This window comes from Plectropomus leopardus, chromosome 2 (assembly GCF_026936395.1).
Source record: "Plectropomus leopardus strain MGB_pleo_1.0 chromosome 2, ASM2693639v1, whole genome shotgun sequence".
Classification (NCBI taxonomy): domain Eukaryota; kingdom Metazoa; phylum Chordata; class Actinopteri; order Perciformes; family Serranidae; genus Plectropomus; species Plectropomus leopardus.
This window is the reverse complement of record NC_142177.1, coordinates 23,140,001-23,161,427: the sequence shown is the minus strand read 5'-3', so window position 1 is coordinate 23,161,427 and position 21,427 is coordinate 23,140,001. Positions and strand designations below refer to the sequence as shown.

The following is a 21,427-nucleotide window of genomic DNA, read 5'->3' as shown; positions in this document are numbered from 1 at the left end:
ATGCAGCAGCTAGTCATAGCAGCCACGCAAAGGTCAGGTCAGGTGGCCCCTCTTTTTTTAATATACACCATATTTTGATGCTTTTTTTCGGCACTCTGTCACATTACTGGCATTCAAAGTACAAAAAAAATCCCAGTGTGTATCATTTTATTTTTATCATGAATTGGAAAATGATTGGCAGGCCATCGGTTCGAGCATCACTGATGCAGAGGCCCTGACACACCAACCTGATGGTATCTGTTGCTGTAGCCGTTGCAGTGTATCCTGCAACACTGGCCCTCATTGACTTTTTTTGGCTGATTCAGCTTGTAAAATTGGCTTCCGAGAGCCAAGTTGAGCCCATCTGTGAATGAAATCACTGATTGGCAGTTCAGTCAAACAGAAGAAAAACAAAGAGCTTAAGTTGAGAGGGAGTGAGATTGAAACAAACTTGTTAAATAAGGGAAGTTTGTTTTTTATTAGACATTAAGCTCTTTAGCAGAAGCATTTCATGACTGTCTCAGTGTTCACTGGTGAACGGTCATTTTTTTTAAACACTGGATTGTGTTGTTAATGTGTGCTCTTCTGATTTCGCCTCTTGGATGACAATAGCAGACTACCGCCGTCTGCTGGTATGAAGTGTTACTTCCCCTCACGCAGGCACAGAACACACATGCTTGTTAGCTGTTGTTGCAGTTTTTGTGGTGTGCTGATGTGCAACTTTTTGGCTGAGACATTGGCAATATGAAGCAACATCAGTCAGCTTTGTCTCCACAACTGAGTTTGGTGGGTCTGGGCCATATGGTTGTTTAGTTAGAACATGTTGGGGCTATATAGTTTCGTAGCTGAGAATATCCTAATTACACCCTGCTTTTATGTAATGCAAAGGAGGTGGGACTAAAAGCTGGAGATTATAGGCAAAAGGAACTCAAAAAGATCACTTTTTAATGCAGACAAACAGCAAATGAATATCACACAACCAAAACAAGGACCAAACAAGAATGAACAGAAAACCAGGACTTAAATTCAAACTAGACTGATGAGGGGATGAGGTGCAGGTGGCAAAAAGGGGCAGAGAAGCTCAGCTGAGGGGAATAAAGTAATGAGGCAGAATAACAGGCAGGGAGCTGAAGGACTAACAAGGCTGATTCAGGATAGGTGTGTAGCTGGGTAAATGAGGAAAAGGCAGCACAGGAACATAGGGGGGAAAAACACAGAAAACTGAAACACAAAAACCAAGAAAAAGGAATTCATATCGATAATAATCTGACCAAGTGAAAACAAGACAAAGACTTACTAATAAAGGAAACATAAACAAGACCAGTGTTCTCAGCACACAGACTGTGACACCTGCAAGATAAAGAGCACCATTGCTTTCATTGTATGCTTTATTTCAGATATTTGGTTTGGCTTTTGTTGGATTTAATGAGTTCAGAGCAGAAAAGAAATCACTTTTTTATTGCACACCAGCGCTATATGGTTGCTCCAAAAGAAGTGAATAACAGAGCTTGACATCAGTTTTTGTCAAAAGCAGTCACTGATATCTCTTATCATGAATATATTACACTACATAAATTCATTAAGCATGCTTTAAATGCCTTACATTAAATCAAATTACAGACAGCTACTTCTTCAATAAACTTGTTTTCCTGCACAAATCTGGTACTTGGAAGCCACACAAGTTTCTTATTTTTGCATCCTCTTTGTCTCCCTAATGTTGTGAATCATTCAGTGACTTCTGATGAAATATGCAAGAGGCATCTTTGAATTCAGGTATGAAATAATGAGGAGGCTCTTCTTGAGACTGAATTATTCTGGAGGTGGGTGGAAATTCTGTCATGTATAATGTATACTGTTTTCAACCTCTGAAGTTAATTAATATTTAAGTCACTTCATTCTGAAGGTCTGTATTAAAAGGAACAGTGGTAGCAGGAGATGATACACTTCAGCAGTTACTTCAGTCATCATTGTGTTTTACACCAAAGAAGCTAAATTTTAACTCAAACAGGAGCCAACGGCAAGTGGAAATTTGTAGTATTGTGTATAACCACGAGGTGGCAGTATAAGATATGTTTTAAGAGGTGAAGCGTCATTGCTTTGCCTCTCCCATCAGAGTCATAAAATCCTATATTTGAGTGACCTGTTGCAGAAATGATGAAAAGCAGTAGGTGATCATTGTAACTCAGATCACAGTTCACAATTTCTCATATGTGAAATATTTATATAAAATCTTTACAGAAGAATCCAAAATCATGACTTTGTTTTAGTCTTAAGAGCTTTTTGTCTCACAAAGAGGGAGGGCGACTACCTGTAGCAATAAAAAACTCTGAAAAGTGAAAAATATCTTCTTTTAACAATATTTTTTCATGTTATTGTTGTATTCATGTGTAGCATAAAGCTGTAGTCACAGTTTAGCCAATTTCAACTACTTCATATGCTGTTGGATCATTTTATATACAACAATGCATCAACTTTATTAATATTCTTAGTTAAGGTGCAAAGTGCACCTTGGGCCTTGAATTAAATTGAAAATGCTCAAGTAAAGTACAAGAGCCTCAAATTTGAACCTAAGTACAGCACATGAGTGAATGTAGGTTATGTATAGGCATAGTATTTAATTGCTGATGCAGCTGCTGTCTTAATAAGCAGCAGTGTTTCAGTTTTGTCTAAAGCACAGATCTACATCTAAGACCACCATCATAAAGCAGACTTACTGACCATGGGCTGATCTAAAAATGAAACATGACTCATCTGTTGTCTGGAGGTAATTGCATGTGTCAGCATGTGTGCCAGAATCAGTGTTGTTGTTTGTGCCTGTCGAGTAGCAGGAGCGTGACGTCTGCTTCATGCTGAAGATGAGATATTGAGTGGTTTCATGCTGCGGCTCGGATGTCACATGGACACAGTAAAACACGGTCAGACTCTGAAGACAGCTTGTAGCCTTCTAGCTGGTTTTTCACATGGATCTGTATATACTGTTTTTTTACCCATTGTATAGAAATTATTTAGACTAAAGACCATTAGGATAGCGTGTTGTTGCAGGTGATGAGCTGTCTGGTTTCCTCCAGATATGATGCTTACAGTTCAATCTTGGATTTATCAGACCAGAGAATTTTGTTTCTCACAGTCTAAGAGTCTTTAAAGAGGCTTTTTTTTTTGCAACTCCAATCTTTCATGTTTCTTTCACTGAGGAGAGGCCTCCATCTGGCCACTCTGCCAGAAAGCCCAGATCGGTGGAGTGCTGCAGTGATGGCTGTCCTTCTGGAGGTTTCTCCCATCTCCTCACAGGATCTCTGGAGCTCAGCCAGACTTCCTGGTGATTTCTCTTACTAAAGCCTCTCTCCTCTGATTGCTCTGTTGGACTGGGTAGCCAACTCTCTAAAGAGCCCTGGTTGTTTCAAACTTTCCCCATTTAAGAATTATTGAGACCGCTGTTCTCTAACCGCTAAAGACAGCTCCTTCAACCTCATGGCGTGGCTTTTGCTGCAATATGCGTTATCAGCTGTGAGGCCTTATATAGACAGGTGTGTATCTTTCCAAATCATGAACAGTCAATGAATTAACCACAGGAAGACTCCAATCAAGGTTTGGAAACATCTCAAGGATGATCAAGAGAAATAGAAGGTGGAGGGACTGGTGGACAGGGCAACATCTAGCTGAGACAGCTGCTAGGCTGCACACCACTATCTGAGACCAACAAACAGCGATTTTTGCAAGACAACAAAAGCATTTCCAGCAGAAAATGTGATACCAAAACTGTGTGTTTTTCAGTTTAAAAAATCTGCAACATTTCCAGCTATGATTGAGCCACCAAAAGTGAATGTTTTAAGGAGACATCCACAACAATTCTGGTGGTAATTGTGCCACAAAAACTGGTTGTTTTTTGGTAAGACACTTCTACTTTTCCAGCGATGGCTGTCCTACCAAAACAGGTATTTTAAGGAGACGTCAGTGGCATTTGCAGTGGCAATTGTGCCATTGAAACTAGGTGTTTATTCGCTAGACATGGTGTTGTTTCCAGCCATGATTGTGTCATCAAAAGCATGTTTTTAAGTGCCATCAAAACCAGGTCTTTTAAGCCCAAACATGGTCTTTTTCCAGCCATAACCAAATGGCTTTGTGCCCACACATAACACAACTTTAACCACAGCACTGTAGAAACGTAAAGTTTTGACATATCTGCAACATAATAATATACAAATGTTGCAAATCAATGACATACAATACCAACATAGTCTGGCGACTGGATTGGTATCTACCTGCTACTACAAAGTGTTGTAAAGATTGTGGAGAGAGAATGGCTTAAATATGTGGCTGGTTTCTGCCCCAACTTCTTCATGGAGGCAGCTGAAGAAAGTTTCTTTAGACTCTGCCTTTGTTTTCAAAGCTTCTCTCATAATTCCTCAAAAAAAAACCCACTGATACAGAAAGCTTTTTTCTCTCCTTCTTTCACTCCCTATACAAACTCTTTTCTCACTCCTGCAATTTCTTATATCATCAAATTTAATAACAGCTCCCAAAGAATGAGTCATTCCTGTAACAAACACTGAAAACGATATGGTTTCTGACGCCGTCATCACAAGCTTTACATCTACATCACTGATTCGTTATGTGATTTAATATTTCTTTTTGTGAATCATCAGCCTCCCACACAGTAGAGGGACTCCGTTCAACCATTTCTGCATCAACCTTTAAAAGATGTGACTGTAAAGTCACAACAACAAAAATACACCGAAACTTTGTCATGTAAATTACTCCTGTTTGCTCCTGCTAAAACTCATGAGGTCCTTTTTGCACTTGACACTATCTGGTCCACAAGTTAATCTTGCATGATAGTTGGAAACATAGGATTGTTTAATGGGGCCTTTGATGGAATTTATTTAAAATATTAAACGTGTGTATTGTCTTAGGCAGATCTTCAGTTTGAAGCTTGGCAATCAATCACATGCAAAGGATTTTTCTGATGCATTCTAAATATAGGTATCAGAAAACAGTATCTGTTGTAGAAACCTAACGAGATAGAGAGAAGTAGGTTGCAGCAGAGTGATGGGAACTGGAACAAGTTCAGATCTAGATGGAAGCTGCATGGGAACACCATTAGTAGCTGCCCAGTGGAATACTTGTTAATAATACATTTAATGTAAGCCTATACTGTATAGCAGTTGTTCCATAGAGCTGGCGGTTCAAAGGGTTTCACAAAGAGGCATAAAACAAAGATAAGCTCTGTGTGTCATGAGGATATAATATGAGAACCACACACAAAAGAAACAAGACTTGGAGTCTGCAGCCATGCAAGCAGCTCTTTGAGGCTGTACTGAACATTTGAGCTATATGCTAACATTATCATGCTAACATGCTCACAATGACAGCGCAAACTGATGTTAAGCAGGTACAGACTGCATTGCGATTTGCACATTTATTCTTAACACTTCCAGCACGTAGCCTACTGCAGCTGATCTTACAAAGCACCTACTGTTGCATTTAATATGCATACAACTGGGACTCTGCCTTGAACTTTGACCCTCCTCCTCCTAATAGACCTATATCGACCGAGGTCCGAAGCACAACATTTGGAGTAAGAAGAATTATGCCATATCGAGCACGGCAGATGTTAACATTAGGCTTTATCACTCAACATTACCTTGAGACACAACAAAATATAATTTGCTGAGCTTAACAGAAATTAAGGTCACCCCGGAGAGCTCTGCTGTTGTTACATATGTAGTCTTGACTTTTAAAGTCTCACCACATACATGGTGATTCTAGCATGAAGTATTACAACTTAAAAAAACATATGCATTTTTCTGTCATTGTTATTTTATTAGTTATGTCTTTTTGTTGTTATTGGTTATCTTTATGATTATTTTGCAGCTTCTTTCGGCCGTCAATAAGCTGTCATCTGTTTGCAGTTCAGTCAATGTGACGGATCTCCTTCTGCGCAAAGCATTGCCCGTCAGAGTAGCCAGAAAAGCATGCTGGCTTCAATACTGCTAAATGCAATTTGATGCAGTAGGACATTCTTGTATTTTTGGCATATTACATTTGACATGCCATGTATTAGGACATACTAAATTGTTTTTTTGGCACACTAAATAGTGTATGGTATGGATATTGGAATGCACCAATAATATTTATGTTGTTCACCATCTAATTTTAGTGTGTTAGCATGTTAACATTTGGTTAATTTTGGTTATCACTTAAACCAAAGTACAGCTAAAGTTCACATGAATGTCATTAGTTTTGCAGGTATTTGGTCATCAACCAACTATTTATAATTGTGAAGCTTAACACCATCATAGAACCCCAGTGGTGAGAGTACAGAAAGAAATAAATGTCACAACAGATTCACAGACTCAGTGCAGTTAACAAACAGTAAAATTTAGCAACGCATGTGGAACTAACACTGCGTCCGTCACCACTGTTCAGCTTGTGGGTTAAATCCTATGATGGTGTTGGAGGATCTGTCATGCTTCATTATGACAGAGAGGCAGAGAGGACATTGGAGCTGTATATTACTCCCATGCTGGACATCACAGAAAACCCATTTTGATGATAAATCTCACCGTGCCCATCCGTCTTATTCACATCCTCACATCTCTCCTTACATGCATTTTCTTCCTTTCTCTCTTGCTCTCACCCTGTCTGCTCTTCTGTAAAATTTGCAAATGTGTTTTGACAGAACGCTTTTATGAACGCTAAATGTTCTTCAAGGCCAGGAGTGGCATAGTGATTGATTTTGTGGCTGTTTTTTTAAATAGACTGCTGCGGCTGTCCTAGATCTACATTATAACAAAGATAATGCATGAAATGTAGCTTTCATACGTATATTCTGCACAACTCAGCACTTGGAATTCGATTAAAGCTGGAGTATGGGACATTTTCATTGGAACCTTTGCAAGAAGAGTTCACACAATGCTGATTAAGCCTGTTAAACAAGGAAAGCTTGACTTATTTCTCAGTATACCGGAGTTATGGCATCTTGTGTCTGGGGCAACTTTCCTGCTCTGGTGCGCCGAAAGTGATGCGTTTTTGACACAGCCGTAGCCATGAACCCCCAACCCCCGCAAAAATTTAAAATTAAAAACTAATTTTCTATTATAATAAGCTATAGTTATTTCTCATGAGCAAGTACAGCCATACAGTATACTACACAAATATAGTAATAATCCTGTCTCCATAAATTAGGCTACACACGCAGTACAACATAATTGATTGACACTTCTTGTCTTTGCATGGACTATCTGAGAAATATAAAATAATAAAGATATTAACATTAGTTTTTATAAATTGGCTTGCAGATTTTACCCACTCGTAACAGTCGAGCAACACCTTCTGTTGGGGTACAGAAATACCAGTGAGATAAACCACATGAAGAACTGCAGTACATTGTAATTTTAGAAGAGGTAATAATAATTATTGCAGTTTATTTATGATTATGATTATGTTTGGTAATTATTATGTCAGACTGCAGTGTGGGGTTGCCTGTTGCACAGAAACTCTTGGGATGTGTGCCCCAAAATATATATTATAAGTACTGCTTTGGTTTTTTTGTCAACCAGACAGAGCTAAAGGGCAGAAAATTCAGTACAGCAGCTTTAAACAATCAATACAGAAAAAATGTATTTAACTATTATATAGTATTTTAAGAACCAGAAAAGCTTGGATAACAAATTGCACAGTTTATGGCAAAACCCAAGTCAATGTGAGGAGTCTCGAAGTCAATGAGGATGTGTGACTCATTCTTTCAGATGCGAGACGCCTTCTGAACATGTTGCCTCCCACCCAATCAGGTTTCCAGGGTGAAAGAAATGAAGATACTGAGGCATGAAATAGGACAACAGCTGTTGCTTTGTCCCCTTTGGCCCCGTCTTTGGGTTTCTGTGGAGATAAGTTGCACTTGAAGACATCAGACTCAAAAATAATTCATCCTCTGCTGTCCTATTTAATTCTTGTGTATTTTCTCTTTTCATTTGCTGTACTTTGACCTCGTATACGCTTAAAATTGTGTCTGTGAGCTGAGGCACATTGACAGATCAGAATTTTAAGATATCTGTTGCTTTTGTGAAGACGATCAAGGTTTTCCGCAATTTCTTACATTCACAACTTTTATTCTTCCATCAGACACAGGCTTTGACTTTGGGTGTCTTCTGCATTGTCTTTTGTACAATAGTAAGCAAGATGAAGGGAACAGGGATAAATGAAACAGGACAACAGATGTCGCTTGGTCACCTTAGCCCTGACCTTTGGCCCTCTGAAGTGATGAGCTGTGTTCACACACACATCAGAGCCAAGGGCACCTGCCCGAATATAAAAAAGAAGGCCTCTATCTTTTTTTTTTCTCCTGCTGAAGGAGAGGTGCACAGTAGTGTTCAAAGAACTGTATCATTTCAAATAACTTAGACTATTCATCAGTATCCCACATCCCTTTCACCACACAGAACATCGTGTTTCATAACCAGGATATTATTGATAAGAAAATATTATTTCACTAAAATGAATACAGTACTGAAATATGCCAGCGGCTCTTTATTTATTTAAACCAATGTATTATAGCTCACATCAGACATCTATGCAATATAAACTCAATCAATACAAAGAAGCTGGGTTGGTGCTTATGTTGTTTCAGTTTCATGTTGGAATATATAACAGCAGGAAAAAATCTCTTGAGACTCCTGGTTTGTACTTTAAAAGAATAATGCATTCCACAGTGGTTTCAGCATACACATTTCTCATCCAACAGCAGTAACACTGAATCCCTACATTGTCTGCAGAAATGGAACAAGGCGAGTGAGTCCCTGCTGCATCTCCAAGATATACAATAAATCAGGCAGAACACTGTATTCACACTGTTGGGCTTGGAGAGCATCAGTTATACCTGGAGGTTAATTTATATCTTGTGCATAGCAGGAGGCGACTATAAGGTGGATGCATTTCTTTAGAGACTCTTGAGGTTTACATTCAGAAACAATCTTCTGATTTCTTTGAAGTTAAAATTGTTGAAGTCACTGTATATAACATGCAGAACATTAGCAGCCAACAGCTATTTGTGATGTTAAGATACAGTGGAGTGATGGCCTCCTGAACAGAGAATGAAGTCATGCGCTGTGTCTAAAAGTTGTTCAACATGCCCTCGTTCACTTTGCCCAGCGCCATCTTAGGGGCCGTTTCAATTGTCTGAAAAACTGAAGTGGCGGTTTGTTGCTGCTAGTTCTGTTGCTTTGGTGTGTCTGGGCCTTAATTCAAGCTATTTTGTTCTTTATTATGGTAGCCAGGCTGGCAGCATGTGCATGTTAGTGCATGTGAGTCCTTGTCAGTCTCTGTGCGGCTAGTTAATGGCCTCCATTCTGCTTTATGTTCATATGGTGGTTACTGCTGATAATGCCATCCTGGCACAAGGAAGCATAACACCCACCCTCAAGTTCCCCCGTCATGAGATGCTGAGCAGGTGAACCCAGAAGCAGAAGATGGCAGTAAGCATGGATTCAAAAGATCATTTTATATTCTAAAGAAACAGCATCTGAATATAATTCGAGCAAATCAAGGATCAAACAAGAGTTTACTGAAAACCAGGACTTATATACAAACCAGACTGATGAGGGGATGAAGTGCAGGTGAGGAAAAAGGGCAGAGAAGCTCAGCTGAGGGGAGTAAAGTGATGAGGCCAAAGAGCAGGCAGGGAGCTGAATGACTGTGAGAAACTGAGGAGCAGAGAGGGACTAACGGGGCTGATGCAGGACAGCTGGGCAGATGGGTAAATGAGGAAACGGCAGCACGGGAACACAGGAGAGAAAAACACAGTAAACTGAAACCCAAAACCCAAGAAAACACATTCATTTTAGTATCTTTTAATTTAAATTGTATTTTATTTACATATGAATGAATCAATGAAGAAACAGATAAGTAAATATACAAATAAATAGAAAAGATACATGAATAAACATAAAGAAATGGGTAATATAAGATAATACATACAAATAATAACGTGGCATAAAAACTACCCCCTGAAAATGGCATTTCAGACAAAAAATAGGACTCTGTGTTAATCATGCAATGAATACCAGACCAAACTGGTCTGGTTTGTTGGTAGTTAGGGGTGTTAATGTGAAGTAAGATGGGTCTGGTCTTTATTGATAGTAAGAACAATGATTAAAACAGAGTCCTATTTTTTGTCTTCATTCATTCATTGACCACTTGTCCTTGTCAGGGTTGTGGGGGTGTTGGAGCCTATCCCAGCTGTCATTGGGCACGATATTTTTTGTCTGAAATGCAGTTTTCAGGCAGTAGTTATTATGGTGGATTATTATTTTAATGTATTATCTAATATTGCCTTTTTTCTTATATTAATTTATCTTTTCTATTTATTTGTGCATTAATCTTTATTTATTCAGTCATTCATTTATACATTTATTTGTTTATGTATTTATTTAAACATTTATATATGACTGATTGACTGACTTGTTGAATGAATGTGACTCACTGGAACAGAAATTTTATTTTGAAGTCAGCTCTACACGCTCTCACCTTGTGCACCGTAATCAAATACACAAACCACTAAACAAAGTGGTGGCCAGTTAAATCCTTTTTTTTTCCAGAGTGGAGGCTGGATTTGGAAGGAGAACAAAATGACTGTTCAATAATTGCACCTGATTTGTCCATAACAAGAAATTAATTTTCATTCTTCATCTGTCTCTGACATCTGCTTGAAATATTCCTCTTCAGCCAGTAACAGGTTTTTATTTTTTGCTTCCTAAAATTTGCTGTAACCTATCCCCTCCTCTCCAGTGCTGGTAATAGATGTAGTGGTAGCACTTGTTCCTCAGTGTTTAGAGCAACAGATGAGGCACAGGAGGTGTGGGTACACATCCTCCCAGCCTCATCTACATAGCTGCTGCGATCGCCACTATATATTCATTGTGTCTGAACAGCAGACAGCCTGCCTGACAGGAGGCTGAAGATGAGAAGGCCAGTAATCATGCAATCAAATATTACACCCCCAGCAATCAGTGCAATGACGTGCCAGCCTCTGTGCCTGTGCATGCATTTGTGTGATGCATTTCCAAATTTGGCACAAACAATTTGAGCAAAATCAGCAATTAGATGTTTCTGTCATAACAAGATCCTGGCTGCAAGGTGGGAGCTGGACTTCTCATTGCTATTCAGAGCTTGTAAAACATTTGCTTCAAACTGTTCTGATTCTGCAAAAGGAAAATGGAAACATGCACAAAGTCCTCTGTCGCAGCATTGGAGAGACAAAAGCCTGCATTTGTATAACGGGGAATGCAGCAGCTTCCAACCACCAGATGATTTCTAGGAAATAGCAGAAATGAAACTCTGCAACACAAGTACTTATTTTCAGGCCTCTAAAAATATTGTCTGATAAAACTGCTCACCACTGATAGATATGCAACCTGTGGCAAGGCCACAAACACACCTGGCTGGGAACTGCTGGCGCACTGGAGCCTGGAGGACTCGATAATTCTCCAGCATTCTCCTCACACAGTTGAGCAATCCCGGTCAGGGAGGTGTCTGGTATGATTTTACTGAAGCCTTACATTTCAAGTGCTGTCATTTTTTCAAGTCACTGTGGGGAATTTATAGCTCAGCGAACACTGATGAATAAAACCATTGAGAGTAATGGATTTTCTAGGATGTCTACTTGTGAGCCAGACTGCAGTCTATTTTTTTTCAGATCGTTGATTGGATTGTTTGGATTTATACATTTTACTCCAATTAAGTTCAGACTTTTCCAGTATATGCAGTCAACTTGGTTTCAATGCTGATTCCACTTAAAACAGTATCAATTAATCATCTTTGTATTGTTATACTGTATAGTGTCTTTATTGGTGGTTTAAAGAGGGCTAAAAAAATTAAAGCCTGCATGAGAGTGCCAAAAACTGCAGCTCCTTGAATGGCCACTTGAGGCTGTCTCCAAAAACCAGTCAGTCCCCATAGACCTCCATGTCAAAAAGTCATTACAAATAAATAAATGTGTTCAGAGCTTTGGTCTCTATAGCTAATTTTAACATTCATGACAGCTGTCTGGGTTTTTTTTTTTTTTTTCTAAAAACCCATTCCTCCAAATTTTTCTAAATATGGTCACCTGTGGTCACTCCTTGCTACAAAAAATCAAAGATGGTAATGGACAAAATGACAAATCCTAGGCTATAAAACAGAAGTGAGTGTCATCATGGTGGCTACTCATATTATGTTTATACTGTCTATTGTTTGTCATTGCAAAATTGGGGATCACTTTTCTCAAATTTTTGCTTTGTTTTTGTGATGGAATCTCCCTGTTATTCTAGATAATCTATTAAAATATTTATCCTGCTAAGATTGTTTTCTGTTTATTTGTTTATTGCATAGTTCAGTCTGAGAACAAAAAAGCTCTGATAAACCTTTATATTGTAAATTATCTCCGAATACCAAGTGACAGAAAGACAAGGTAGCAACTTCCTGGTGAGGAAAACGGAACAATACATGGATCAAGGAATATTTTTTGGGTGAAACCAGTGCTAGAAAGACACTGAAAATGTAACTAACATTTGTCAGTCGGCCACAAATGTGACCCCTTGTAATGTTACTCTGGTTCTGTTGGACAGCAACATTTGAAGACATGTTGGCCATAAAAAGATTAGAAATTGATAATCTTTCAGTGAGCGCTGAGTCTGTCACTTTGTTTGGAATTATTCTACTCCTTGGTGGCACAAAACTCGATTAATGCAGCCATGAATTGCTCTTGTGAGGAGGAAATTTTGGAACAAATGGAAAGAAAAACATTAATGAAAATGAATTAAAACTTAAGAATCAGAGACATTTTCACTTTTCAAAACAATTAGTAGCTTTAATGATTTTTATTAAAGTTGCTTTTCCAGTTTGTTTACAATCGGTGGTGTACATTACGGAACCAAAACACAACAGAAATATGAATATGTCTTTAGTTCCATATGTACAGATGCAATAAACTCTACCATGATCAAAATAAATACATGATACATTAAACATGTTTTCTCTTCATAACTTAGTGATACAATAAAATATCCCCACAAAGTGTTACTTCTCTTAGATACGCACACTTTTTGAGATACTTTTACATTTGAGACAGAGCGTGTGTCTCAGAGGAGATGTAACTAATATAAATAACCACTTGTATGTCTAGCAAGGGCAGGGGTAGCTTTTTTGATCATTTTTGATCATTTTCATTTTGGCATTCTTTGCACATGACAGTAGGATAGCTAAGTGAAAGAAAAAACAGTACTACAGTATTGTACAGCATAGACAACCAGGATTTAAAGGAACTATTACTGAAAGCTCTTGGCTGCAGTCATTAGCATGCATGTTTAGGCTGCAGCAACCCTCCATCTCCTCGCCCTCTCTGTTTTTTCTTCCTATTTAATTGTATTCAACGATAAACAACTCATCAAAAGCACAAACACTACTGGCATGGGAATTTTAAATTCAATTAGATTTGCTCTAGTAGCCTATACTAGCATCATTTTGGTTGTTCTCCACTGGCATATTATACAAATGCTGCAAGAGAGAGGAGGCCAAGTGAGAGACAGGGTTATGAAAGAGAAAATGGCTTTTGCATTGCAGAGAATCAGTCACTTTCAAGTCAACAGACTGGCTATAGGGTGCAACTATCCCTTTTGATATAAGCGGCACAATAATGAGCAGTCGAAGACAGAGGAACATTAAAAGATGCTGTTGGATGACGCCATTGTCTCTGTCTCCTGTTGCTTTCAAACGCATGGATGCCTTTTGAATTCTTCTGTGTGTGCATGTGTGTATGTGTTTGTATGTGTGCATGTGTGTGGGTGGGTGGGTTGACGTGCCAGTGTGTCTTTGTCCGTGTGACAGTGTAGGCAGTAGATGTGACATTCTGGATTCACTTGCTAGTTGTTGTTGTTAGTCATAATCCACCAGGAAGCTGAGGAAACACACATGCAGAGAAAGAGAGAAAGAGACAGAGAGAGAGAGAGTTGGGTCACCACATGAGGGAAATGTCAGGGTCATTTCAAAATCATTAATCTAATTTACATTTTATTAAGCTTTAATTTTTCCAATTTATCGGCTAAACGTTTCCATCAGCAAAATAACACAAGTGTAAATGATGGTCATTTGGGGATGCCTGCAATTAAATTAATTAACTGCAGTAAAATCGCAGCTTTATAGATACAGGACGGGGGGTCATGAGGTCGTGTGCACACTGTTCTACTGTTTTCAAGTTTAGCAGACACTACGTTTAACCTCATGTCATTTTCAGTTCAGAGGTTTGCAGATTGCAGCCAGCTGAAACTTTGCATGCAGCAAATGTGAAGTCTTGGTTAGGATTCCTTCAGTGTTCATTGTTTTGGAGGTTTTTCCCAACTGTCTGCTGAAGTAAACTCACATTTTTTTCTGATAACTAAAGATCCCAACCTTTAGGAGTTTACTACCGGGACCAGAATTGTCTGAAAAGGTCATCCCTTCACAAAAAAATGGACCCAGTGATTAAAACAGGTTAAAACATTGTAAAAAGCAGTTTCACGTTAAAAATAAGTATTTTTCTGATGCTGTTTGGCTCATCACAGATGAGCAACTAACTAACTAACTAACTGCAGAAACACAATGGCCCTATCTAGAGCCAGTGTTTGGTTTGATCCATTCTGGGCGACTGTAGAAACATGGCAGTGCAACATGGCCTAGAAATCCCTATATAGACATTTTTCTAAGGTGACGAAAACATGCTTTTTATTTTAACGTGATAAAGAAAACATACTTATTATTATTCCATTTCTACCAATATGTCCCCCTAAATCCTATACACTGCACATCTGAGCTGTAAACAGATTCTTAGTGGTAAAAAAATAATATCTACTACAAACACCTGGATGTTGGTGCAAAAAAATGAAAATGGAGAAAAATATGATGGCAGGGCCGGGTGACTGTCACTGACACAGACAGTAATAGCCTCTGCTAGGTGCAGCAGAATGTCGTGTTTTATTTATTTTTCTATTATTGGCTCCAGAGTAAACTCCTTGCTGCGCCTCTGACATGCACCTCATAAACTATCCTTCTTTCTCCCAATCAGCACACACTCAGCAGCCAAACTCATCTAAGATTCAGAGTAATAATATAGTAATATAATATAAAATAACCTGATAATGATTCTCTCTTTGAGAAAAACAGGCTTAGTGTCTTAATGCAAACACATACGATATATTGTTCTATAAGAGGCAGCTTTTAACAACAAATTTACTGAAAATGCTGCAATGAGAAAAAAGATTAAAACTGATAAACACACACTGCTTCATCACCCTCAATTCAAGACTACAATCTCCCCTTCTGGTTATCAATAAGTTAATCAAACTTATTATCTTTTATAACTTACAATATTAACTTTTTTCCCCAGGAAAATAAAAAAGACAAATCATCAGCTAAAACTTATTCTACTGGGTAAAAACAAGTAAATGACTCTTTAAGCGTCACATTTTCAAAAAACTTGGACTTTTTGTTCATGACTTTTTTATTTTCACTTCAGTCAGGTTGATTGACTGAAATATATATATATTTTTAATATTATTTTAAGTTTTTCAGCTATCCTAAATAAAGTACATTTTCTTTTTTATGTTGTTTTTGCTCCATTTTTCCAAAGTGACCCACATCTGAATCTTGTGTTTACACGACAACTGCTTAGCTCATATCAGTCAGCATGCATACGTGTAAGTAACAGATGTTGAGATTAAAAACCACGTACAGTAACCTAGCAACGAGCGCAACCCGTGCAGCCCACACAGCTAACTCACCATCTGCGGCGACGCAAAGAGGCAGAAAAAGCAATTAACCCGATTACTTTCTGAAGCATCTTTAGAGGCGTGCAACAAATGAATTAAATGTCAAGAAAAGATAAAAGAGTCATGACTGTAGCCTGAGCTGGAGTGGCAGTGATTCGTGCTACTCTGCCATGTGGTGATACTCCTGAGGAGTCGACGACGTGATGAAGAGAAGATTTGTGCGTCAGATGTTAATTACTTTTAAGTAAAAGGTTGCCTGCTGCCTGGGCACACAGATGGAAAAAATACTTGATATTCTGTGTTTTTTGCCGCATTTACAGCTTCACAACACACATATTTGTGCCATGTGAGCAAAACATCAGAAGTGGCTCACACTCAACATGCAGTGTGACCATAGTCCAGAGTGTTTGGAGAGAAAATCCCCACTTGGATATTTATTTATTCAGAAACATCCAATATTTGTACAGTTAATATATGATTTGAAAACATTTTCTACCTTTAGGCTCAGTAGCCACATTCTCAAAGTGAGTTATTGTCAGGAGGCCCAGAAATTCTGGACACAACCCCCTATTTCCACAGATGGGAGGTTTTAGTGCATCTTGACATATCCTAAAACATCCAAGCCTAATGTACTAATGCAATTAACAGCTGAATGTGACACACAGAGAAATTACAACATGAATGACTCTGATCCTTCAGTCAGCCAGCAGGACTAACGCAGGAGGAGCCAATGTGAAAAAGGCTGAAAAGATCTGTAGTTGTGTCTCAATTCCATATTACTAACGTTTTGACTAAGGGACTGTTCGTTATTTATGAAGGGGAGAGGTGGTGTGGGGTGCAAAACATGGAGGCATGTTAAATAATCTTTATAAGCAAGGGGGGGTTTATGTTTTTGATTGTGGCTTAGGGGAGGGACTTACCATTTCAAATCTTTGTATTTGTATTTATCTATAATACCCCCTGAACCCCAAATCCCACCAGTGTGTTTGAAAATCCTGTTTTCTTTTTTGCAAAATCATTTATTATAGCCCGAAACCAGTAAAAACAGAAATGGTGATTATGATGGTTCTTGAACTCATCAAAATCACTGTATGTTAATATTTTGCCAAAACAAAACCATTTGTCTTAATCGGATCAATCGGATAAATATATGGCCTATATGGGGCGCACTCTCTACCAGATTAGATACAGGTCACACCAAAAACATTAAATTCTGCACTCATGCATGCATGCATGATAAAAGCAAAAAAACAAAGTTTTTTTTTCCAACTTCATGATTTGGTTTTCCAAGTTTTAAATTTTAAGTTTTGAACAACAAAGATTAACTTTTTAAAAATCTTTTAAAGGCTGCTGTGCAGAGTTGTATTCATTATTATGGGTGTTACTGTGTATGTCATGGTTTATTTGGGAAAATTGTCTTTATGTGCACACTTTGCTTATAGTGGTTTATTAAATTTTGTTGGTTTGGTTTAGTAAGACCAATGATGGATGGCTTCCATGCACCCATATTTTGCTGAAGTGCACACATAGCTTGTGTGATGACGTGATTTGTGAGGAGGATTTGCCATAACTCTCACTACCTGTGTGCTGTTTGCTTATAGCAGTGGCCCCAATACTATCTACATTTGGTTCTGAATATATTAAAAAAAGGTTATTTATGGTAAAGGGAGGTTCATACATTTTCCCCAATCACTCAGGGAGGCTCAAGGAAAAATACTTGCAGCTCCTGGAAGGGCCGAGATGAAAAGGAAAAATAAAATCAAAAAACCAAAAACAAAGTCACACTCCAGCCACACTTCTGATAAATAATTAACAGTCCCTAAGCAGTGAGTTCACCCTATAAGAATTCTGAGTTTCGGGTGCAGACTAAAAACACTTTAATTTTGAGTGATATCTGTTGATGACTGTTCATGTATAGTATGCTATTGTCCCACAATGCAATGCAAAGAGGAACTAGGTGCTACACAAAGCTGCAAAAAATGTTGATGGTGATTTAAACAGCTCCAGAAAAAATATGTGTCACATCAACCACAACAACCAAGTATTAATTCTTAAAAAAAGTCCTGTTAGTACAGCAAAGTTAAGTACATTTATTTACAATATGCTTCCTGCAGAAACTGTGAGTGCTGATATATTTGATCTGGATTGGGACACAGCATGTATCAGCAGGGACACACTGTTACACTGATTACTGATTACAGTGTCCAGGCAAGCTGACAGACATGTTGCAGCTTTAGCTGAAATATACCAGATAGTTCTGAAAAGCAAGTTACTGGGCAGTTTAAAAGCTATGCAATGTTTGGTGAATGTGAGCAGACCCCTGACATGGAAACCTGTGGCTACCATTTTCAACTTCACTATCAAGCCAGGCACTTTTTCTAAATATATTCCTCAAAAGACTTCGAACTGCTGCTGACAGGGGGGAGAAGCAAGGCTCTGTTTGACTGACCCTGCACAGTATGATCACAAGCGCTGAAAAATGACAGATCACAGAGGCAATGAGCAGCTGAGCAGAATTTCTAGCATCCTCTCAGCACCCGAGGAGTCTAGGTCTACTGAGCCATCACTGTGGCGAAGCTGTGTGTGTGTCATATGAACACAATGATAACAAAATGAAAAATGTCCTGATGTCTGCGGAGCTCATAACTCACAGCATACAAATATTAAGACATTTTTGCAGCAGACATTTACACGTGCAAATTAGATTTAAAATAATAATACTAATAAATTGTACAAAACAATGTAAGGACTGAAAGCAAATGCAAGCTCTACTGTGATCTCACTGAAAGTCAGTATATGTAAATTCTTGCAACAAACCTGGGAGCAACATGGTGGAAACTACTTCAGCATCCTCCAACATGTCAATGATGCAGCGCTGGAAATCTTTACTGCTGTTGGACTGCAGGTAGCTATAGTGGCAGACAAAAAAAAAAAAAAAAAAACAGGAATTAAAATGAGAGGGAATCAGAGTCGAGCATCACCTGTAGCACAGGAGTTCATCACTGGAGATATTCTGCATTTTTATCATGACAATTTTGTTTAAGGTTTTTTTTTCACTCTATTGAGACGTTGAGTTGTTAAAGGGGAACCATTATGCTCGTTTTCAGGTCCATACTTCTATTTTGGGTTTCTAAAAGAACATGTTTACAAAAACAGGCTATTTCCTCCATACTGTCCGTGCTGGAACACCAGAATTCACCCTTTGTCTGAGTTCGTCTGTTTTAGAGTGTGTTTCTTTAAGGGACTGTACACATGCCACATTTTTTGAGCGCTAATTTCTGTCACTTTCAGCTGAGACTTGCGGCAAGCCACGCCAACTCGGTTTATCTTTCTTCTGTAAATACCAGTCTGATAAATATGGAGAAGAAGTTAATGCAAGGATAACCTGAGCTTTACATCTCTCCCACAGACAATTGTGGAACAAATACACTAGGAAGAAACACCTGGAAGAAGATCAGCTCTGCACTCAGATTTCTGGTAAGAGGGCTATCATGTGGTGCTGGTTTTGGTTGCTTAGCAACCTCAGATGCAACCTTCCTCTGCGCTCATTAAACTTGGTAAAGAGTGGAAACAGGAGTAGCACTCAGTGCCTGACCTGGTGTTTTGCAGGCGGTTAAAGACGCAGCATGCATGTGGCCCTTAAGCCCCCTTCCCAAAAAAGCCCAGTCTGCTCTGATTGGTCAGCGTTTCCAGTCTTCCACATCTCAGTTTCACTGCAACATCATTGCAGCTGGGGAATGACGGTAACGGAGCGCAGTGGCACCTACCACTACCACAAAAAATCAACAATGAAAGCTTCTAAACACAACCAGACATGTTCCAGTATGATCTAAATCCACAATCACACGTTTCTCTGACATTAGCGTGTAGCTAAATGCAGCAAAGTAGGCTACGTAATGTAAATACTTCCTGAAGCAGATGAACATACAAAGATATTGGTGATGAGCTGATGTCAACTTGTCTCAAAAGTGGAAACATCATTGGAAACAGAATATTCAGAACTGTGTGAATCCTGCAGTTTTTGCTTACAAAGATTATTATGTTTACTTCATTATATGAGGCTTTGGCCACGTTAACATGCACATCTGACACTGTAATGCTATGTATATGACAGAAAATAGGGAAAGGCATAATAGGTCCCCTTTAAGTGTATAAAGAGCAAATTCTTTTATTTGACTCATTTAAAATATAATTTTTTTATTATTGTTATTGAAAATCTTTGATTTTTTAATCACATTTTTATCAAATACATCAAGTCAGTGCAAATAAATATATATTCACTGGTATGTGGTATGGTATAGATACCCTTTAAAACCATTTAAACTACATTCATGTGTGTGTATATATATGTGTTTCAGTATGTGTGTGTGTGAGCTGAGAGATGGGCCATCTGCTCATCTTCACTGGTGGGGAACATTTCCATCAAAAAGTTAAGAGTGCCAAACAGTCTGCCAATATCTGACACAACAACACACGCATGCATGCACACATGCACGCACACGCACAGACACAGACAGACACGCACGCACACGCACACACACACACACACACACACACACACACACACACACACACACACACACCATACTGACCTCATCCAGGAGATGCGGTCTTGCCAGAACTCATACATTATGTAACACAACTTTCCCGGGAGCTTCTGAACGGACACACTGACAGCAGGGTGGAGAAGAAAAAGTGGAGTGGGGCAAGAAGAGGATACAAAGTGAGAAAGAGTTTGAACTCATTGAGTACACATGATATGAAAAAGTTTGAATCTTTGAGAGATGTCAGTTTTAACCACGCAGGGAGCAAAGCCTCTTGAAAGACAGCAGCCATCATTAAAAGAACATTAGCCCTAATTTAATGTTAATGACAGTGTCACTTTGTGAAAATATTGAGCTGTTATTAAATGAATTATGTTTCCATGATGACCCCATCCTTAGAAGCCTTTTCTGTACCTTGATGGGAAAGGGTTGGCTCCTGTGACTAAGAAGGGGTCGGCAGTTAGGTTTAGGCACCAAATGACTTGTTATGGGTTAGGAAAGGATTGTGGTTGATGTTAGTCATGTGACTAATGTAACATTTTTGCACTCTCATACTATTTTTGGTGCTTTGACCATTAAATTAGGACCAAGCAACAACCTCCAGGGCTGAAAAATTAAGCCAACGTGAAAGTGCCAAAAACTGCAGTTCATTGGATGGCCACTTAGGGCTGGCTCCAAAAGCGAGTCAATCATCATAGACCCCCATGTTGAAACGCCCAACTTCACAGCAGAAATAAACACGTCTACAGCCTGGTAGAGGAAAGGGTTTTGGTCTCTATAGCTAATTTCAACGTTTGTGACAATTGTATGGGGATTCATTTTTATATAACTCTCTTTCTCTCTCTTCTTACATTTTATGAAGGCTTCAAGTTACACACAATTAAGGGCAGAACCGCTTTGAGTGACAGGCTGTCTGCGAGGTGTCACCACAGTTTATGAGTCAGATCCACCCCTCGCTCCTCCACAGCTCCACCCTCTCATCCAAATCATTTCTGGCTCCTAAAAACCAAGACAGTGATGGCTGAAATGCCAAACTTGAGGCTTCAAAATGGCACACTACAGATCAGTGGTTGATGTCACAGTAGCTACATCCATTACTTAACATGATCTATGAACTTGGCTTGGGTGGGT

At 38.8% G+C, this 21,427-nt stretch overlaps 1 protein-coding gene across 2 annotated transcripts in view; it reads right to left on the bottom strand.

Moving 5' to 3' along the window:
• Nucleotides 1-12,799: 12,799 nt before the first annotated feature.
• necab3 (N-terminal EF-hand calcium binding protein 3) overlaps nucleotides 12,800-21,427 on the bottom strand; it is a 59,395-nt gene continuing 50,767 nt past the window's right edge. For both annotated transcript variants that reach the window (XM_088088636.1, XM_042505395.2), the window contains exons 11-13: nucleotides 20,345-20,422; nucleotides 18,570-18,661; nucleotides 12,800-13,906 (exon numbers count right to left, since the gene is read on the bottom strand). In XM_088088636.1, coding sequence (XP_087944762.1) covers nucleotides 13,872-13,906; nucleotides 18,570-18,661; nucleotides 20,345-20,422 — 205 coding nt within the window. In that variant the 3' untranslated portion in view covers nucleotides 12,800-13,871. The remainder of the gene's footprint in view (nucleotides 13,907-18,569; nucleotides 18,662-20,344; nucleotides 20,423-21,427) is intronic.